The sequence below is a fragment of the Populus euphratica genome, unplaced genomic scaffold (genome assembly GCF_000495115.2).
Source record: "Populus euphratica unplaced genomic scaffold, PopEup_1.0 scaffold43.1, whole genome shotgun sequence".
Classification (NCBI taxonomy): Eukaryota; Viridiplantae; Streptophyta; class Magnoliopsida; order Malpighiales; family Salicaceae; genus Populus; species Populus euphratica.
Genome location: NW_011499889.1, coordinates 17,976 through 41,027, shown reverse-complemented (window position 1 = coordinate 41,027; position 23,052 = coordinate 17,976). Strand labels below are relative to the sequence as shown.

Genomic DNA, 23,052 nt, shown 5'->3' with positions numbered 1-23,052 from the left:
GTCAATTTCTTATATGTAATAGTAAATGATAATTTCATCTGTTATTTGAAAAGGTCTATGATTCACACATTCCAGTCTAAAGCAAAATACTCTTAATACTGAACAAAATTTGAAGCTAAGAGAAAGATAAAAATACTATTAAGTAACAGAACTTGCACCTCCACTCCAGTACTCAAACAATCTTTGCAACTAATTTGCTACACTATATCAAGTGAGGCCTTACAAAAGTGTCAGAATTAGAGAATTCATACCATCAAACTTTTAACTTCTTTCTTGAAGCTTTTGATTGCTCCTCTTGTCCGTGTCGTTTGTTCTTCTTCAGGTCAACAGACAGAAAAGGTTTCTGATTTACACTACCTGTTGCTTTCTCATCAGAGGCACCACCATGACCCTTCTTGTGCTTCTTGTTTTTCACTTTCATGACATCATCAACCACAGCATGCTTTGCATATTTCTCTGATGAGGCCAAATGATGATCAATCTCTTTCCTCACATTCTTTACTCCTATTGCGAGTGATGTGCTCTTGGAAGTATCAGCAAGGAAGGAGTCACTTTTTGATGACTTGGCCTCACCAGATCCAAATGCAGCATAAAATTCTTTGTAAGTTGATTGTTTCGAAGCCTGTCTTGATCTCCACTGATCAGGCCAGTTAGCATATCTGACACGGTAAAGAAAAGGCAAAAAGAAACCAGTATCAAACACGACAGTCAACCATCGAAACCAGCCAACAAATGCCAAATGCTTCATAAGTATCAACTATCATCTTGTTTTCCCTAGTGCATACTGCCCATGTAAATTAATTTCAGATCACAATACAGGGTCCTAACTGAAGTGAGGACAAACCAGAAAAAACTTGTCATGGCTTTTACTACCCTTGAAAAAATGCAAGAGGCAAGTAGATTTCATATCAGAACTGATCACCTTAGGAGCTCAATATTCAAAACAAAAATACTTCACGTAGCTTACCCATCAATATCTAATTTTCTTAAGAGGTAAGGGCCTTGCTTGGTCTTAGGAAGCTCACTTTGCACGGATAACAAGTCTGATGCTATAGCTTCTCTTAGTGACAAATTACTGGCACTAAAGCACTTTTCAACAGTAAATGAACTGGAAGAGTGCATTGCAAGCTCTCCAAAATGTCCCCGTAACCTTCAGAAGTAGAGAGTAATCAACATTAAACAAAAGGAAAAAGACAGAGAAATGAAATGAATAACCAGCCAAGTAGAAAGTTCAGTATTCAGAATAGATGAAAAATAAGAGTTCTATGTTGGATTCCCAACTAAGATTGATCTCTGAATCCTTGATAGTCAAAAAACTGAGATATAAACCAGATATTTTCAAAGAAAATAGTACACTCAAGATTGACTTTGCATTACACGGCACCCAAGGGTAAAATGGCTATACTTAGTTTAGCTTCATTCCCAAAATGAAGGAAAAACAATAGCACTAGAAGGCATGAGGGGAAAAATAATTACAAAAATTGGAGACTAATTCTATCATGGTTAGACCGGAAAATATAAAACTTTGACCCCAAAGTTACCCTTTTGTTTCCTAAAGCAACTCCTTCAATTATTGTTCAACCAAAAATAAAGGAACTAAGAAGAAATTAAAACTCCTGAAAAAGAGAAAACAACCAATACCGTAGCTTGACATACTTATTAATTAGCCTGTGCTTTTGTTTTCCAGACGCATCGGAATCTAGAAATGCTTCGATTGTACGAGCTCCCCCTACATCCTTTGCAACTTCAAGGACATGGTCAACTTCCATGGATGTGAGACTCATTATATAAGGCTGTATGAGTTGCTGCAAAAATACCAAATATGAAACATTAAAACAAGGAATGAAAAGATTGCCAAATATCTCCATTAGAAGCCAATTAAGTTAACTGAGCATGTTGGAAGATACTAGCACGCCATGATAAACTAAGATAAATACAAATATTCATTGCAGTAATGAACTTAAGTAGCCAGATCATAAGCACATTTGAGATTTTAATATACCTAGTTCCAGAAGAAGTTTCTGATGAGAGATATCAATGCACATATGAATGCATGTGTGTGTGAATATAGTCAAGAATATGAAAGCATGAGCCAAAACAACATGGGGTGGGTAAAGAACAGGGTAGGCTGGGATAGACAATGCCTAACCCTGTCCAACTTCATACCATCATAAACTTCTTTATTGTTTGGTTCCTCACATACCTCTTCCTATAGGGGATATAGTTACCACCCTCCCCCTGGTGAGAATGATCTGTTAAGTACCCAAATAATAAGCTTAACTATACGCTACAGCAAGTATCAATAAAAGAATACACACTTAATTGTTTTGAAGCACAGAACAAAGAACAGACAATCTGAATAAAAGTTCAGCGAGCAAAGGGCCGATGAGAAAGCTAAGCAATTAAAGAAAGACAAGCTTCACAGGCTTTGAGCTAACTTGAATCCTAAATAGCCACAACAATGTCAAATCTGCCAGACTTCTAAGTTGGTAAAGAAAATAAACCACACCAGAGCAGAGAACACCACACTCACTTTCCTGTTTGCCCAGCCAGAGGCTTTTTTACAAGAATCAATTACAAACAAACAAACAAAAATATTTCCTTGAAAATTCAAGTCAACAGGTATTTCAAATTTTCAAAGATTCAAACCAGCACACTCAGATTCATGAATTCCAACAGAAGGACAGGCAGATTAGTAATAAACCGATTGTATTTGTATTAGATTGAATTGCATGAACTAATATATCAAGGTGGATTAGGAGAAACAGATCCGATGGTTCAAGATTGGAAGTTCAAAGCAAAACTAATTAACAAAGGCAAAAAAACCAAGTCCATTAGTAAATCTATCTATGCCAAGTCTCCAGCTCAAGATCAATAGAACTAAAGCACAGAAGCAACTGTGCATGAATGGTAACGCAACCACTTTCTAATCATTAAACTATGATGGAGCATGTGGATGTAAAATTTGTGAGTGCCGGTGGTGATGGTGGTGGCGGCTGTGAGAAAAAAAGGAAGTTTACTGGTTGAGTTTGAGGGCAAGACAAGAATAAGAGACCCAGTACTGTAAAATTTGTAGATGTATGTTAAATATCGAGGTGCACCATGAGCACACATTACACTTGCACGCACATAAAATACAGATCAAATTTGAGAGGCAAATGGTGGTCCTTAGCATTAACATTGCACAGCTAGCAATGGCTTTGTTTCCCTATCATTTTTATTCTTTTGCTCATAAAAGCAAAACATAAAACATATTTGCAGCAATCAGTTGCAGCATGGTAATGGACTTGAGCAATTACAAATGCAGAAATGAGGCAAAAAACAACTTACATTATGAAATTTAAAAACTGCCTGCAGAATCAGAGAGCCCATAACATGGATCTTGGCACCGCTTGGCCACTTCCAATTGGATTTTTCCACACAAGCAAAGTAACTTTCAAGAAACAATATTCGATCAACAACAGATCTAGGAGACTCATTTGGCAAACATACTGCATCAGCAAGGGCCTTACAGACCTGCAAACAAGCGACAGGAATGAATGACTGCTGTTGTTAGATTATGTACGTGTATGTATAATAATCTTGATTCTTTCCTTTTCTTTTTAAATATATAGAAGTGTAAAAATCTACTAAACTGCTTTTCAACAACTTGACAAAATATTTAATTTTTATTTCCTAAAATTATTTCAGGATCTTAACACATGCATGTATCAAAATAAAAAATGTCAAACAAGAAATGGTGTTTGAGTAAAAACCTCATGTTCATGTGTGTGAAGCCTTTGACTTGTAGCAATAAGAGATGCAATAACTCCTGACTTCCCCATTTCAAGAAGATCCCTAAATTTTGGACCAAGTTTCTCCCAGATAAACTCCATCTGGTAGTCAAGAAGATAAAAATACTGCATCAGAACTCAAAGACACTGTAACTTAGGCACATTATCTTGCACCGTGAATATTAGTTGTTGAATAGAAGTATAATGGTTAGCTAAACATAGCAAAATTATACAACCCTGTTCATATACCAGAATAACTTGAACTCATGAAAAAGAACTTCTCATAATATTACAACCTAATCTTGGTGCAAAAAAGTAAGGTGTGCTAAGATTTTGCCAAACATTCAAAAGATGAGAAGTAAGAACTACATGCTGAGTTGAGAGAGATGCAATCTTATAACACATACTTGTTCCTGATCTCTTGCATGAGAAACTAAGGCTTGAACAACAAAATTGCCACACTGATGGGATGAAAGCTCAAATAGAGATTTCCTGAAAATCTTTGTGAACATTTCATCATACAAGCTTTCAGGACTCACTGCCAGGATTACCTGTAGATTTGGGAAACTTAAAATAATCAAATTTACAAATAGCTACCATCTAGAGAGAAACAGCACAATAAAAAAGATCACATATTACAGCATGCAACCTTGATGACAATGCGTGATTATCCAAAATTCTGAACCCCTTCACATAACTGGTCCTTGAGCATTTATTACAGCATTAAAAAAATTATTTACAAAATAAAAAACCAAATGCACAGAACTTGCAATCCTATGGAAGCAGAAATGTTATTGTTACCATGGAATAGCTTACTCAGATAAGTGACAGGTGGGGTTAAGTGTGTCACCAACCAGATAGTAGAATAATATAAACAAAAAAAATAAGAAAATTGATGGTATTTCAGGACTTACTGCAGCAGAGCAATTTCATAAGAGGACACCTGCAGATACTAGACATTTTAAATTTGTTTACAGGGAACATGATAAAAATTGCACCTAGAAGATAAATCTTTAGTATAACAATTTGGTTATCATGGAAATTTTATTAGCATCTGCAATCATACTTGTGGTTGTAAAAAACAAATGATTAGGATGAGTTTCTAGTAGAATCTTTTCATTATGATTCAAACTTGAAAGTGTAGAAATAAATGCACCTTAATCAGTCACACCAGGAGCACAATGTAAAAACAAGTAATCACATTGACACAGATGCAATTGAGAATACGACATGATACATAGGATGCATGTGTCTAATTAATGGACCACACTGATTTACCACATTAAAAATTAAATATGTTACTCACCTCCATTAGGTGGCTATATGCAGCTTCTTTCATCAATTCTACAATGTCACTGACCGCTGTCATTTCTATGAAGTTTCCTTCTGTTAAATTTTCTTTTCTGCAGTCGAGTAGGACCGGAATTATCTGTAACAACTGTTGATCATGCCCAGCAAGTAACTTCAAAGCTGTCTGCCAAGAGCAAAATGCCAATTAAATAGCATGAACTTGATTAAGACAATTAAATCATATGAATAAATTAAACCAGCAAACAAGAATTTACAGGGCTCAAGTCACTTAACAAAGTGCAACAAACACAAGACAAACTTCCTCAACACCACCTCATCATGGGAGATGGCAGTGTGTCTAAGGGTATGGGGGTGACAGAGTCTCCGAACATAATAAAAGTAGAAAGAAGAATAGCTTTCTAAGCTTAAGAAAGTTAGTTGAACACTGGCAAGGTAATTTTGTACAACTCAGACAAATCTTCTGGAGACTGTCGTCTCAGCTTAGAACTCCTAAATCAAGTAAGAGTCTCAATAATTCGTGTAAAAAAGATACAGCACAAGGAGATTCAAGGGGAAACTTTCCAACATGCCTGGAAAACCAAACTGCTGTACTGATCAACTAGAAGGTATTTCACATCTTCTTCACTACATTTCAACATTCCTGATACAAGAAACTTGAGTAAACCAGGAAATCCTTGATGATGATGTGATAAATTGTTCCCAGGGGCTGAAGAAGTGCTGAGGTTCAAACGCTCTGCCAGAATCATTGATGGTTTTGCTCGATGGAACACTGGGGAATCTAATGGCACTCCTCCACAAAGACAAAGAAGACTTCGGAAAACATGAGATCCATAGCAGTTACACATCATATCAACAGGACTAGCTACAATTACCTGATAAGGATCAAATCATATATTAAAGAAAATAACATGAGACCCCAAGTGATTACATATCATTATTACAGAATTGGTTATAGTTACCTGACAAAGATCATATCATATTGAAAGGGTAAGTATGTGTCATTAAAAGCCATACTCTACTTAATCATTTACTTCTACTATGGAGAAGATATCGGCATTTTTTTTCCATTTGGCTGAACAATAATATTCGCTCTGTGAAAGCCATAATTGTTGAGAAAACCCACAACTAAAAGCGCACAACATTGATAAACAGTAAGAACAAAGAGGAAGCATGTTTGCCGGTACAAGAATCTAAATGCATCATGTTATAGAAGTAAAAAATGTCACCTAATTAATACCTTGCATATATTAGTTAGAGTCTCTTCAATAACAAAATAAGCCTCATCGTCCTGAAGATGCATAGCTAACGACTTGAGAGCTGTCTCAGCAACATGAGAACCGGACCTATCCATTGAAATTAAAGGAAAGACCTTTGCACAGCCTCGGAGGAAATCGCAAAGATGGTCCACATTACAGCCCTCGAGCAGGATTTGCAGAGTGTGGCTTATATAATAATCAGTTGCCAGCTCAAATTCTTTGCCTCTAGCTTCTTCAAGAGCATTGCCACATATAACCGGACGCTCCTCCAAATCAACGCCATCACTTTCAAACAGATTTACAATCTCTGAAAAATATTTGGTTGTTTCAGGATCAACCTGTTTCCTACAAGCACATTCCACTACTCAGATGCAGTCTCATAACGGTTTAAAAAAAAAAACATGAGAAATGAAAAGAGATTGCCAAAAAAAATAAAACAAAGGTAAAGCAGAAGGTACCATACCTTACAATTGATGGTTGTGGCTCTGAGAAAGTATTTTGATATTTTGATGACTTTTTGGGTTTCGCAGTTCCATCAGTCGCCCGCCCAGAAACACTTTTGTTGGAATTATCAGCATCAAAACCAAAACTGTCATTCTTGGCCTTCCTGCTCATACCCTTTTTCTTTCTGCCCTGATTATATGATTTATCCTCCCTGCCCATCAAGTTATCTTCCACCAAATTACAACAATTCCTGTCTCTTCTTAACGCTAGAGCTTTTGAACCAACAGAAACCATACGCACCCGCAGCAAGGCTTCTTGCCTTCTATGCAATAAACTGACAAGATTGAAAGAAAATCAACTGAGAAACACAAAAACCTCCCTTAAACCCTAATTGGAGTGGCCATAAAGCTTGCAACCGTCCGTTTTCAAACGGTGGCGTCTCCTGGTGAGGCTTTTGGGCCCATAAATTTATATGTCTTCCTGGGCTCCTTCTTTTGTTTTCTTTAAACTCGATAACGGTTTAGTGTTCTTAGGCCCATCACTACTTGCGTTTCGACTTGCAAATTTAAGAGTAGGCTTTCTTCTTCTTTTTTTGCCCATCATTTTAATTTTCTTGTCGCAAGTAGTTTACAAGTTGCAACTTTGGCAGTGTGTTTTTTCCCCTCTTGTCAACATTTGTATTTTGTAAGTTGGTTTTATTACGTGAAATCCTAGAATAAATTATAACAAAAAAAATTGAGAGAATATAGAAATGATAAATAAATATAGAAATAATACAATTACAAAAAATTTATTAATTTTGAAAGGCATAAAAAAGGTGGCTCAAATTATGAAAAATAATAGAATTGAGGCCAAAGTATAATTAAGAAGGACTAGGGATTATAAATACCCCTATTTCTTTCTCCTTTAAAATTGGTAGCAGCACTAAAAAAAAGGGGGAGAATTTCATATCTTCTATCTAAATTGAGAGAAGGACAGAACAAAAATACAAGAAAATTTTGCAACTATAAATAAGTTGGTAAGAAAAAATATCACTTGACAAGAGAATGGGCAAGAAATAAGTGTAAAAATTGGGAAGAAAAGAGAGTGGGGGTTGGTTGCATACAAGAGAAAAGGGGCTAAAATTTCTCAGTCAATTAAGGAGTGGAATTTAGATTATCATCAAGTAAGGAATCATAAACTCAATCTTACAAATTAAGTTTAAATTCAGTTTGAAATTGTATAAATTTCTTGAATTGAACACAATTTAAAAAAAAATACAAATTTGTCTCGAATTGAATCAATTAAAGTGTTAAAGATTACCTTGGATGTGAAATGATGCAAGAATAACAAAGAAAAATGAATGGATCAAAGATACAAGGTGGCCAACCATTAGGTAAATAAATAAGAAGAGTAGAATTTATGATTTTCTTTGTCAAATTGCTTGGGATGTGTTGTTATATGGTAAAAAATAAGTAGAAAAAAGAAATTATCACATAGAGAGGAAAAGGGAAGGAGGAGTTTTGAAATTTCATATAATGATAATGAATGAGCTAGGTGTTATGAAAAGTTTACCACTAAAAAGACTAAGTAATTTTATGATATGAGAACTTGTAAATCAGTTTTGTAAGTTAGGTAGGGTAAAAAGAAATTTCTAGGCTATACATATGGCCTGAGGCATGTTTGAGGAACAATTATAAGATGAAGGAAATTATGGAAGTATAATAACATGCATATTCTTGAGGTTATCTTAAATCACCTTACAAAATTTATTAAATTAGCGTAATCAGCCTTAAGAGATCATAATGAGAAAGGTTACCATGTATATGGCATGGGTAGGGATGTATCAGAGGAGGAAATGGAGGATCGAAGATAATTAGAGATACATTTCACCCATTAACAAAAACTGGATCGATTCATTGTCTTGATTCCCGAGAGGATTCACGAAGATAATAGAATATGGTTGTAGTTTGAGATGTTAGCTTTCCAACGAGTTTGACCTTACTTAATTTGAAGCTCTAAATCTCCAGATATGAATTACAAATCTGAGGGGAGGTCGAGTTGCCACCGTTGTTGGCAGATTCGGTAAAATTGACAAAATAGAGAAATTAACCCACATCAAGGGTAAGAATCGATTTCCTTTCTTTCAAAAATTTATAGCTTCATTCCTTGACATTCATAAGGAAATAAATCGTACTCAAAATGGAATTTTATAATTGTCCATTAGGATTTGATGATGAATCATAATTTTAAGAGGTGTATTAGGAGCGTGAATGTAAGAGAAACAATTATATAAAAAAAAAAGAGTAAATGTTATCGTTATTGTTATTATTATTTTGAAAAATATAATTTGAATATGAAATAATGGGTTGTACTTGTGGATTTAAGAAAAACTGCAAAAGGAGTACACAACAACAACAAGGGAGCGCAAATCGAGCTTATGTGATAGGTAGGTAACCTATGCTCATACCATCCCTACATAATAGTGATTTTAGTAGTTTGTTTTAAATTATGAATCTTGTGCCTATAGAAGAGACCAATTAGAGAAAAGATAAAATGGAATAAATGGGAAATGAAAATTATATTTGAATTATGGATCCAATCAGGGATGATGAATTGTGGTAATGAATTTCACAAATAACCACTCCGTAGATTTGATTAGTTGGTCCCAAATATGGGAGGCTAATGATGTTAGTAAAGTTTGCTAACATCGGTATACCTATTACAGGGGATAAGGGATGTTGAATTGATTAATTATTTGGGTTGAGAATAATTAATGATATTGACGGGTGACGTTGATATTGGCAAATTCATGAAACTTAATTAACTTTCCTGATGTGAAAGCTAATGATGTCAAGGATTCTTGACATTGGCATTTCTGACAATACTTCAAGGTGGTATGGAACACATTTCAATTTAGAAATAGTTAATGATATCAACAAGTTATGTTGATGTTAGCATTCCTAAAGATTAGATTAGTCAATCCCTAAATGGGTGACTAAAGACACTAATGAGAGTTATTATAGTTGATAATGACCTTTTTGGGTTTGGGAAGAAGCAATACTATTGGTATTCTTGATGAAAAAGAAAATGTGATATATATTTGTGAATAATTATAAAATGAAAAGGTTGAACGGTTTCGAGAATGATGAATAAGTATGTATTGATGAAAAATTAATCAAGAGTTTTCAAAGTAGTATGATGACATACTGTTGATTATATGTTTAATTATATGTACATGTATTGTATGATTTTTCCTTCTCTTCTATACTTATCCTTACTATATTATTTTAGAAACTATGAAATTACTGGTCTTTCTCACCCACACCAGAAGTAACATTTAGATATTTTAGTTCTTTTTTGTATAAATCAAGAATCTAAGAAAATATCTATGTATTTTGTTTTCTTTTAATAACTAAGTAACTTAAACTGTAATAGTATTTTCTTTATATTAGATATTGTCATATAAAATTATACTATTTTATTTTTGAAATCCTGATGTTTGCATGTCCTCTTCACTTGTTAAATTATGCATATTTAAATGTCAAAGAAAATGAGTAAATGCTATATGTACATTAATAAATGAATTGTTGAGTTGAACATTAATGCAATTGTGATGCGATTAAGAAATGACTATAAGATGAGTACAAGATGATTAGACAATAACTTGGAACCTTTCGGTATAGGAGAGATTCTGCCAAAATTTTGTTAGAAATTTCAAAGATTCCTATATAAGTTCAACAAGAAAAAAAATTTCCCATGCTTCTTTTTTCCCTTTATAGAAATGATATAATGATTTCGCTAACAGGATTGTTACACAATAAATCTTAATAAAACAATTTTGATTCAATCAATACTTGATAGCGTTTTATTAATATTTTCAAATTTGTCTAATTTAAAGAATGGATATATGATTATCTGTAATAAAAATTTAAAAATAAGCATCAAAATAGTATTTTGGCATAGACAAGGAAAAAAATAAAGTTTTTTTTATAATAAAATAACTTAATTTTCAAGATATTATATAATGGTGAGGGTTCGCCTTGAACTCAAAACCAATCATTCAATGGTAGATTTTGGTCAGGGTTTGCCTAAATCCACCATATATTTGGTGCATGTTTAACACATCAAGATGACTTGTTCAAAAAAAAAAACAAGAAGAAGCTAAGTGCGTGCGCTTGGACTTCCAAGCTCATGCATGTTAAAGTCTTTTTTCTTAGGCTAACTGCATGGCTTGTTTTTCTAAAGCACTCCTAGCCTCTTTATTTTTAAGTAGTTCTTAACAATTTCTTTCAAATGGAACAAAAAAAATTTTAAATAAATTTATTAAAATGATAGTTAAAGAATTATTCAATTATACTATAGTTTTTAGAAGATTTGAGCATTTTATTGTAATATTAACAACTACTTTATAAATAAATTTATATTAATCTAATGTTCGGTTTTTCTTAAAAAACAAAATATTTTGCGTGAATGTTTAAAAAAACATGAAATATCTTTTTTATATATTTATTGTTTTTATATTTTTTTTATATTTGCATAAAAATAATTTATTCATGATTTTTTTATTTCAACTTGTTTTCATGATTATTATAAGTTTTTATTTAAAAAAAATATTTTTTTACCAAAAATATTTTTTATCATAAAAAAATAAATACATGAACAAGAAAATTGAGTTTTTAATTAAAAATAACTTTTTCCTCATTTATTCAAATCATTAAAAAAATTACAATTTTTTTTTAATTTCCATTACTTTTTATTCAGTAAAATATAAATCATGTTGCTAATAAAAGATGCATGTTATTATCATAAAAAAAAATATTACATGAATAAGGAAAGATAATCTTGACTGAAAAAACATTTTCTTTATAATTTTATTCGATTTTTTTATAATTATCTATTTTAATTTTATGAAATAAAAATAAATTGTGAAAAGTGCACAAGCATGTAACTAGAGATAACTAATATTTTAAATTGCACAATAATTTGGTTTTAACCAGAGATAACCTTGTTATTATGAAGTAGCTATCCATGGCACAAGCCTACTATTTTACAAGTTATACTATATTTTAAAAGATTTTAGAAAAATATTATGCATGTATTGTAGATATAAACTTATTATAATATGAGTCATATTGTAGACATATAATATTTGCATTGTAATGTTATAAAAGGTGTTATAGAGGTGTTGTCTTTTTTGTTTTTGAGTCTAAAAGTGTTGTTAGGTTTGGTTTGATCACCAGAAGAAAAAACATTATGAAGGTATTGTATACATAGAATGTTTGTATTATGGATCACACTATAAAAATACAATATTTGCATTGTGAAAGATACTACAACACTAAAGAGCAATGTCTTTACTATTTTTTAGTCAAAAAGTGTTATTGAGTCTAGCTGAGCAATTTTATCCAATGCTCTTAAGTCTAGTTATGTAGCCAGACCAAAAAAGATTAGGTATCGGTTGTCCAGCATGACCCACCAACAATGGATCCAGTTGTCTAATCAAACTTAACAGCTTTTGAAAGAAATAGCTGCTTAACAGAACCCAGCAGAGTTGGGTATAGCTGCTAGCATATGCTACTAGAGTTGAGTATGTTTATTGTTATATTGTTTTGATGTGCTGATATCAAAAATAAATTTTTTAAAATAAAAAATATATATTATATATTTCAGAGTAAAAAACACTTTAAAATGCAATTTCTACTCCATTCCCAAAATACCCTCGGTATCATAATTGATCAAGCATAAATAAACTATACAATGGAACTCATAGATAGAATATGTTGACCAAAAATATAAAATAATCGTAATCTTTTAATCAACTAGAAACAACCACCAATTTCTAAGTAAAGAGTCATAAAATCCTTAATACCAATGATTATATATATTCTAAATACTAGGAACTTCACTCTCATGTACATCATTCTTATTAAAAGATTAACAAATCAAATCTAAATTTAACAGCTAATCACTCATGTTTTATACTTGTGTTTACTTTCTCAACATTACATTTAATTAGGGTATTTATTTATTTCTAGGCTGCATTATTATTTCTTGTTATCATTATTTCACATTTATTTAATTTCTTTTAAAAATAAACTATATTCATAATTATAAGAGAAGAATCATACTGAGAAAGCACTTATCTTTATAAAATATTACAAGAAAAATTATGAAAGGTAAGGAAGATTCACTCTCTTACTCACAAGATTCTAAGCTCTAGCCAGACATTTTAAAAAATAGCTAGCATCAAACACCCCCAGGCCCTCCTTCCCAGGAGACAAAAAAAAAAAAAAACAGAGAGAGAGCAAGCAAGAAAAATCACTTTCATACTTTCTGTCAAACAATCATTAATAATAAATAAAAATAAAAAAAATCAAGAATATATATATATATATATATGACCTCGTAACATATGTTTTTTGACCATGTTTGATGAATTTATTTATCAAAATCAAATATTTATTTAATCAAATCATAATATAAATAAAAACACATTAAATTGATTAAATAAATTAAAATAAAAAATATTATATAAGGTTTAATATAATATATTAGAAATATTATAAAAATAAATATTTTCTATTTATATAAAACATTAAAAAAATTATAGATAAATTAAAATAATCTATTCAAAAAATTAAATGCATGTAAAATAATTAAAAAATAATCCATATTTAAAAGACTCTAAATAAACAAAATAAAAATGATAGTGTATTAATTTAAATCTAAATTAAAATTTTATTTAAAAAAAAAGACATAAAAAACATAAAGAAAAAAAAAAGAAAAAAAGAGAGAGAAAAGATCAGGTCCTATTGAGCTGATAAGTCAAATCAGCACTTGATCCATTTTAATTTATTGACATATAAGGTGACACGTCGTCCATCCTAATTATTTTTTTAAAAAAGTAAGGTGACAAATTATTTTACTTTGCCTAGATTTCGATTACTGTGGCAACTCAAAAATCAAGGCTAAAGGTTTTTTATTAAAAAAAAAATTAACCTATTTTTTACTCAATACATATAAACCTTGTGAAATGAATATATAGCATCAAAAAACAACACCATAATCTGAAATCTATGTCGTGCACACACATACGACAACCTCCATAGTATTATGCATATAATTAATGATGGAATTATTAGTGATTTATATTGTCGGTCGTTCCATCGATAATACAATCATTGATGGATTTATTGGTGGAATGGATACCAATAATTTTTTTTTGTTTTATTTCGTTGATAAATTTATTAGTGATTATATTATTGATAAAATGATCAACAACTAATTCACTCCCCGTATGGGGATATGTTTTTCAATAATAATTTACTATTTGTGATTTCATTAATAATTTTTTTTAATATAATTGATATTTAAATACAAAGAGAATATTTGGTGAGAGCTGTACAATATTTTGGTAGCAAGGGTTCTTATCAACCCAAGGGAAAAGGCTCATAAAACTGAAAAAAAGAAAATGACTTTTTTCCCCTTATTAATGCACTTAGAATTTTATGAAGTTAAAAGTTTTTATAATGCCTAATTCAAGGCTTACCCATAAATCAACCCCACCTAAACCAAAACTTTCGGGCTATTTAGGTCAAGTCTTGGATTCATAACTTTGATACAGGTGGCATTGCCGTGGTTTGATAGTTTGAAGGAGCATCCACTTGTTAAAGAAGTAATCAACTTGATTATTAAAATAAAGTACTACGGCAATGAATTTAATAAAAAAAACACAAGCATGAAACACGTGTATGCTTTGCCATTAAACACGAATCACTGTCATTATTTGGGTGTTCCATGTGACAAAGTGTTGTTAATGGTCGGAATCAACGTGTCCGTGATTTAAGCGGCTATTTATTTCATTTTTTTAAGGAGGGCGATATTCAGGCATCAACGGAAAAACTTACCCTCTGAGTAAGAAAATTTAGTAGATCCCATTCTTTTCTTCATCGCTGATTTTCATTTTTTTTTTCATTTTTCATTTTTTCACCATCTTTTTTTTTTATCATTAATTATTATATTTTTAATTTTTAATTTATGTTGGATCCATTAATAATATTTATAAATCTAATTTATTAATTTATAACTTTGTTTGTTAATCTTTTTAAGTAGATAATATTATGCTTTGTTTGTTTCTGTGTTTTAAAAGTATATTAAAAAAATTGAATTTTTTTATATTTTTATTAATTTTAAATTAATATATTTTTAGTATTTTTAAATTATTTTAATATATTAATGTTAAAAATAATTTTTAAAAAATAAAAAAATATTATTAATTTATATTTTAACATAAAATTTATTTAGAAAGCAACCACAGTTCGTAAATGTTAACCCCTCGGAAGGTACAGTAATAATTGTTTTTGGTGGAATTTGAAGTTTTTGCTTTTTTTTTTAAATTCAAAATTTTTATCATTAATATTTTTATTTAAAATTTTAATCTCGTATCAAACCAAACCTAACTTTAAAAAATGAAGCATGATTTGGATTAAATAAAAAAAACAGCCAGACAGATAGATAGAATCAAATGATAAAATTCATTGATTTCGTAAATTAAAAAAAACAAAATAGGCGAAATTGGTGGCAGAGGATTAGCAAGATGAGTCACCGTAGTGATTTTAGCTGCACCAAAGTGTTTGCCAGTTTGGTGGGTACTTTTTTAGCCCATCGCTTTTGACTGCCTACTTTTTTAGTGTAATTATTGTTTTGTTAAATTGTTTTAATATATTAAAATAAAAAATATATTATTTTAATATATTTATAAATAAAAACTTGTTTTTTCAAAAAATTATTACAACATCTCCGACCCCACGTAAATAATACAGCTAGCCACAGGGGCTGCTTTTGGATAAGGGGTCGGTGGGGTTTCTTGTGGCTCCTCCATAGCTCCTTCCCAACCACATTTTAAATTATATTTATTATTTAAGATATTTCTTCCATTTTTGCCTTCAATTAATTAATAATAAAAATCCCATCAGTTAATTAATGCTTGTCTGCAGTTTTTGTTCGAAGATTTCAAGTTCAATTCAGGAATATGGAGAGGGATTGAAGAAAACTAGCTTCGGTTTTGTACTTGAAGGATAGTTGAATTTTGCCATGCATTAAAAAACTTAGGGTGAAATACCATTTAAATCACCTCATTTTTTTTCTCATTTGCATTTTTTTTATTGGGTCATTCAAACTTTTTTTACCATCTTAAATCTTTTTTTCCCTTTATTTGCATCCTCTTCCCTTTATTATGTCCTTCAAAAAAATTTATTTGTATCTTTTTTTATTGTTATACTTTATTATTTTTTATTTAACAATTATAATTTGATTCTATAAGATTAATCATTAATTGAAAAAAAATAGAAACACTATCATATAAATTATGAATCACCTAAAGTTTTTTTTTCTTTATTTGCATCCTTCCTTTTTTTGACTTTTCCTTCAAACTTTTTTTAACTAACTTAGGTAGAAAATAATAATAATAATAATAATAATCTTGCGAAACCTATATTATTGGTATTCCATTGATGTATGCCCCAACACTATTATATAAACTAATATTTAGTCACTGAGCAATACCTTATGCACAATATGAAGATGACGAGGCTATTTGTATCCTAATATATATAATATATATGTCGCATGTACTAATAATTTTTTTATTTTTAATTATATTAATGAGGCTATTTGTATCCTAATATATATGTCGCCTGTATTAATAATTTTTTTATTTTTAATTATATTATATATTTATTAAAATATTAAATTGTTCAACAATCAATTTTATTATAACTAAAAAACTAATATGAAAATACTGAAGAAGCCTTTGAGCACCAATTTAAAAAACATATGTTTTGGATGGTAATTTAGTCATATTATTGTATTTTTAATATGATAAAAGGTTAATCTGTTTATAATCAATCTAGTAATAACTACTATACCTTAAAAAATATTATATTACTCACAATAACTAATTTGATGATTTTTTTAATAAAAAAATATAAAAGACTCGGTAATTTTTAGTATTTTGAGTTTGTATGTATATTGAAACACTAAGCCTATCATGTTTTTTTTTTTAATGATATGCTTGATAAGAGTTTAATGGAGAGATAACTTTACTTTTTTAATTTAAGTTTGTTTGGTATAAATTTTGGATAAGGTGAATTTTCAAGGACGTACTAATTATTTCCCAAACCCTCTTTGTGGAAAGTAATATCCACCCTCCAAAGCAATTTTTTTTTATCTCACCTGCTTTTCTGTCTCAAAAATCATATCAAAAAAATTATCCTTGAAATTTTCATGTCATAAAATATTTTTATTAAATTCAACTCAACAAATTAATTTTAGATTTTTATTACTCACACCTTAACTATTTCTACTAACATTTTACCCTCAATTTATTAATAAACCAAACATATTTAAAAATAATATTATATCCTTAAAACTATTCTTGTAATAATTATTTATGCAATAATTGATTCTTAATTTCTAATCATGCACTAAAACACCACCTAATTTGTAAAAAATAAAAAGCATATTGTTCCTTTTTTTCTTTACATATTGTTTTTTGGGGTTTAGAAAGTATTATGATTAATGATTCTTAAAAATGCACCATGGAAATTATTTAACTAGCCTTACCCAGCCTTTAACTCATGCCATAAAAGCATGGATTTAACAAGGTGAAATCTGGAAATAATCAAGGCAATTCAGTCACGCCATCCTTCGGTTGGTGAAAAGTTTAATGCTCATGTCTTTTAGTCACATTTCATTTAATTATTCAAGCACAGAAAACAAATTAAATGTTAGCCTCACCGACACTTGACACAACTAAATAAAAGAATAATTAATTTTAGAAAGCTATATAAGAACTTAACATAAAGAAATATTTTCATTGAATATTTATGGGCAATTAAAGAAAACATTATGCACTTTTGATTTGTCTATTTTTTTTACAAATTAATTGATAATATTATCATCAAAATCTTATATTTTATTTGAAAACTATTTTTTAATCTTTTTTTTATTATTAATGCTCATTATAGGCTAAAGAAGGAAATTGATCCTCTTGTAAGAAGCAAAATATAAATGTATGTGCAAATATTTTATCTTAATTGTTCTTCTCATTTTATTTACTTCTCATTTTTTGCTATATTAAAAAAAAAAAAAAAACTAATCTTACCTGGAATACAGCGCATAGCTATAATAATAATCTTACCTGGAATACAGCGCATAGCTGTAAGCTAGTAAAGCAGTATGTAAGACGGAAAGACAACGTTAAATAGAAAGACAAAGACATAGGTCCCGATTCCACACCACTGTCGAGGGAATACTCTCATTACAACGTGCACATTGCAGTCCAGTTGTCACGTACAGTGCATCGAAAATCTAAAGCTTAGAGGATATTAAAAATTTAAAAAGGAGGGAAAAAACAAAACTTTTTAAATTATTGCTACATTTTAATATCATTTAATTAAGGTGAAGGCTAAGATTAGATAAATGAATACGAGACATAAGCAAGGTGCATCATCATAATGTTAATAACTGGCGTAATGTCGGAGAACTTTATTAACTTTAAAACAGAAGGTAAAGGGGTGTTTTATTTATTATCATTATAATAAATAAATTCACTGTAATAATATCCATATAAATTAATGTATAAATTATCAAAAATTATAAAGAAGAGAGAAGCATCGAAGATAACGGAGATAATTAACCCCAATTCAGCGGGTCTTATAAAATTCCATGCAATCAAAATTAAATAGAAAATGAAAATGAAAAATAATTCAGCCACCCAAGCCGCCACTTCTCTTAACAAAATTTCTCCCACGGACCCTTCCTCCCACTATGACTTGCTTTGTTCCTCTATAAATGGGCCAGGCACCAACATGCTGGAGATTCGTAGCCCTCCCTTTCCTCCCTTTTCTTCTCCGTGCCTGTAGCCAAAATGACCCAAGATAGGCGAAACTTGACTGGAATGTCAGATTCTGGCAAGCACATTTCTATCTTCAAGAAAAACAAGAAACTGTTCTTAGTTATTCTTGCTTCTTTGTTACTGGTTACCACTATAATAGCCATTGCCACTGGTGTAAATTCACACAGGAACAGCAAAAATGAAGGTACTCATGCCATCCTCAAATCCTCATGCAGCTCCACTCTGTATCCTGAATTGTGCTACTCAGCTGTTGCCACTGTCCCTGGAGCCACTAGCAATTTAGCTAGCCAAAAGGATGTCATTGAACTTTCCATAAACCTCACTACCAAAGCTGTCCAGCACAATTTCTTCACCGTAGAAAAGCTCATAGCCACCAAGAAACTCAGCAAACGAGAGAAGACTGCTCTCCATGATTGTTTGGAGATTATTGACGAGACTCTTGATGAGTTACACGAGGCTTTGGTGGATCTAAATGAGTACCCAAACAACAAATCTCTTAAAAAACATGCTGATGACCTCAAAACCCTGTTGAGCTCTGCCATAACCAACCAAGAAACATGCTTGGATGGTTTCTCTCATGATGAAGCGGATAAAAAGGTGCGCAAAGCATTGTTGAAGGGCCAAATTCATGTTGAAAAGATGTGCAGTAATGTATTGGCAATGATCAAGAATATGACAGACACAGACGTTGCAAATGAGCTCAAGATCACAAACAGGAAGCTCATGCAGCAGGAAAAGGAAGGTAATGAAAGTGAGTGGCCGGAGTGGATGTCAGTAGCAGACAGGAGGCTGTTGCAATCATCATCAGTGACTCCAGATGTGGTGGTTGCGGCTGATGGAAGTGGGAACTACAAGACAGTATCAGCTGCAGTTGCTGCTGCACCAAAGAAAAGCAGCAAAAGGTACATAATTCGTATCAAGGCAGGTGTTTACAGGGAAAATGTGGATGTACCAAAGGACAAGACAAACATAATGTTTATGGGAGATGGTAGAAAAACAACTATAATTACAGCAAGTAGGAATGTGGTTGATGGTAGCACAACCTTCAACTCTGCTACAGTAGGTGAGTCCAATATCTTATCCCGTTCCTTTAGCAACCTTTTCTACCTCCCTGTTTATTCATTTCCTTACTTTTATTACATCTTTTTCGATGAAATGTTACATATCGATGGGGTCCATTGTTGCTAAAGTTAGGAAAAGAACGAGCATTTTATCGTTTATGCAGATTGGTCGCGAACATGCATAAGCATTTACTTTAATATATACTTTTGTTTTTTTTAAAAAAAAAACCCACAAAGTTATACAAGTAAATATAAAAAATTACAAAAGGATTAGTTTTTCCATAATTCATCAAAGGTCTCGTCTTTTTGTTTGGAATCCTAGTATAATTTGTAATTATTCTCTTCTTCTTTTATTAAAAAAACCTGTATATAACTTACAAGTTAACCTCTTCAGCTTATCTTTTGAAAAAAACAAGCATTTCCACAGATCCCTTAGCACATGCTTGTGCAATCGCACCAGAAAAGAGAAAAACAAAAGGGGAAAGAGAAGAAAAGTAGTCCTTACTTCAAATCAATCGTAGATATGTCCAGAACTTCATAAAAATCAAACCCAAATTGTAGCTCGAGTGTCCTTTTCTATCCTCTTTGTTAAGTTATCCAATAGTGCTTAGCAGCTTGTGCATTCATTAATTTCTAGTAGCTAGGTACCTAGCAACTTGGCTCTGGGGATTTTTACTTTTCTCCCTACGATATCTTGCCTTGTCCTTTTTGGTGGTCCTGTTTAATGCTTGCGTGATGCTTCCATATCTTATCACCTGTTTCCTTCAATCTTGACTCGCTATAAACGCTCATTTTGTCTGTTTATGGACTAAGAGGATTGCTAATCGGCCATTATTTCAAATCACAAGTTATCTCCTTAATTGTTTTATTTGCTTTTGCATCATGTCGCATGATTTCATGTCAAAAAAGCGCATGAAGTTTTTTCCATCTTTTTGACGATTAGAAATTTTCCTGGGGGAGAAAGAGATCGTTATGTCTCGCCCACTTGAGTTCATTAATTCAATTTGAAGATCAAGCTGTTAGAATCCCAGTATATACCCACCTACAAAACAATGTTTTTTAACCATGGTTTTCTTTTTCGAAAAAGATTTTACTATATATAGAAACTCATTCTACTTGAAGCTTCGAGCTGTCTTCATCATTTTCTCGTCGAACCTGTCTTTATTGGGCGTCAGTCCAATATGACCTTTATCAAGGCAATTGCATTTTGTTAAAAATATGTATGCATACATACATATACGTCTTTCCTGGCATGGATTATCATTTTCGGACAAAAATGATTAGTGTACATATACGTCTTTCCTGATTATCATTTTCGGACAAAAATGATTAGAAACTGATTCTATCTTTCACTTCATTCATTCTCGTAGCTGTGGATGCCAAAAAATTATAAATATTACTAGAGTTAGACATTAACTAAAGTGGGTCTAGTTAGATGATAAGGTTTGAAATTGAATCCCATAATTAGTTTTGTGCCCCCCGACTGATAGAACTTGTCTGGCATGGCATAGACGTTTATTTTATTTGACATTTATTAATTTATTTAGTTGCAAATGTGGCAAGTTTTTAAGATGGTAATTAGAAATGGGGTTGAAACGTGTTTTTTAATTTTTTTTAATTTAATTTTTTAATTGTTTTAATGTGTCAATATTAAAAATATTTTTTAAAAAATAAAAAATATTATTTTAATATATTATTAAAAAAATATTTTAAACCTCATCACCTAATTTTAACATCACATCATTGAATGTACGGTAATAAAGATGAGTAATTAAAATTAAGTAGTTAAACATTAATTTCTTTTAACCGTTTGCGTCTTTCCATTAATCATATTAATAGAAGCACATGATGTAGGACCTTCCTATTTGAATCGATCATAGATGCCTGGCGTGCTCTATCTTGTCTCCATCTCTTTTTATATTTAGAAGAGAAACATTGTAGCCGGGATGATAACCCCTTTTTTCCTCGTTACGTTGCAGCTGCGGTGGGTCAAGGATTCCTAGCCCGAGGCATAACTTTCCAAAACACTGCTGGTCCCTCGAAGCACCAAGCCGTGGCGCTAAGGGTCGGGTCTGACCTTTCAGCGTTTTACGATTGTGACATGCTAGCCTACCAAGACACCCTCTACGTCCATTCAAATCGTCAATTTTTCATTAACTGCTTCATAGCAGGCACGGTTGACTTCATTTTTGGCAATGCTGCGGTTGTTTTACAAGATTGTGACATCCATGCTCGCCGTCCCAACTCAGGTCAAAAGAATATGGTCACAGCCCAAGGCCGGACGGACCCTAATCAAAACACTGGCATTGTGATTCAAAAGAGCAGGATCGGCGCCACCTCTGATTTACAGCCTGTTAAGAGCAGTTTCCCGACGTATCTTGGTAGACCCTGGAAGGAGTACTCGAGGACTGTCATCATGCAATCATCCATAACCGATGTAATACAACCAGCCGGGTGGTTCGAATGGAGTGGAAGTTTCGCACTGAACACGTTATATTATGCAGAGTATCAGAACTCGGGGGCTGGTGCTGGGACCTCTAGAAGGGTAACCTGGAAAGGGTACAGAGTGATTACAAGTGCAACTGAGGCTCAAAGATTTACTCCTGGCAATTTCATTGCTGGCAGTAGCTGGTTGAGGTCGACTACCTTCCCTTTCTCCCTTGGCTTGTAAACTATTAGTGTTCTTCACGGTATACCACCATATATATTTCACCTGTACTGTTAGTAATGGTGAGTGAGTGTCTTGAGCATCCCATGTATGGTTCGGCTTCAATTAACGAAGTAAAACTCAATAAGAGGACGTGTTCTCAGATGCATCTTGTTGTGGAGAAACTAATCACACACTTTGCTGTAGAAAAATGATATTATCGACATGAACTGTCAATAAATAGACCGATTTGTTTAAGCAATTCTTATTATTGATTAATATTGAACATGGAACTTCTTCCATCAGTGATTCCGATGGTGAAATGAATTGTTTTCGTAAGAAAATTCAATAAATATTTATGACAAGGAACTGAATCTATGATGTGGATGTAGCAACCAATCAGAATGATTGCGTTATCTAATATATCGAACCGAGTCGAAAAACACCGAATTGGTCCATTTTTAAACATTTAGAAACCAGTAAAACAAAACCAACCCCAAGTTCTGTCAAAATCAAATTTGAACCCAATCGATAGCTGCTCCTACTGAAGCTCAAAGCTTGACTTCTCGCCTCGTAATTTCATGTCCCCCACCAATTGTAATGAAGGCTGACCACGGGGGCAGCATACAGCTAAGCTCAAGAGATCGATCGTTGCTTCAAT

The 23,052-nt window shown here is 31.8% G+C and overlaps 2 protein-coding genes across 4 annotated transcripts; one reads left to right on the top strand and one right to left on the bottom strand.

Annotated features, from left to right (window-relative positions):
• Positions 1–16: 16 nt before the first annotated feature.
• On the bottom strand, positions 17–7,201 carry PUM23 (pumilio 23). Of its 3 annotated transcripts, none has more exons than XM_011033515.1 (11): positions 6,804–7,201; positions 6,322–6,685; positions 5,654–5,956; positions 5,080–5,247; positions 4,181–4,324; positions 3,756–3,875; positions 3,331–3,516; positions 1,657–1,805; positions 968–1,150; positions 439–659; positions 17–396 (listed from the first exon to the last, which is right to left on the bottom strand). In XM_011033515.1, the coding sequence occupies exons 1-11, from the start codon at positions 7,076–7,078 to the stop codon at positions 254–256; spliced, it is 2,256 nt and encodes a 751-aa protein (XP_011031817.1). In that variant the 5' UTR covers positions 7,079–7,201; the 3' UTR covers positions 17–253. The 3 variants fall into 3 exon arrangements, with proteins under 3 accessions (XP_011031817.1, XP_011031818.1, XP_011031816.1); XM_011033516.1 differs by having other exon boundaries at positions 17–403; positions 446–659; XM_011033514.1 differs by having other exon boundaries at positions 17–659.
• An 11,410-nt stretch (positions 7,202–18,611) lies between these two features.
• LOC105130831 (pectinesterase-like) lies at positions 18,612–22,649 on the top strand. Its single transcript, XM_011033513.1, has 2 exons — positions 18,612–19,746; positions 21,724–22,649. The coding sequence occupies exons 1-2, from the start codon at positions 18,696–18,698 to the stop codon at positions 22,413–22,415; spliced, it is 1,743 nt and encodes a 580-aa protein (XP_011031815.1). The 5' UTR covers positions 18,612–18,695; the 3' UTR covers positions 22,416–22,649.
• Positions 22,650–23,052: the final 403 nt, after the last annotated feature.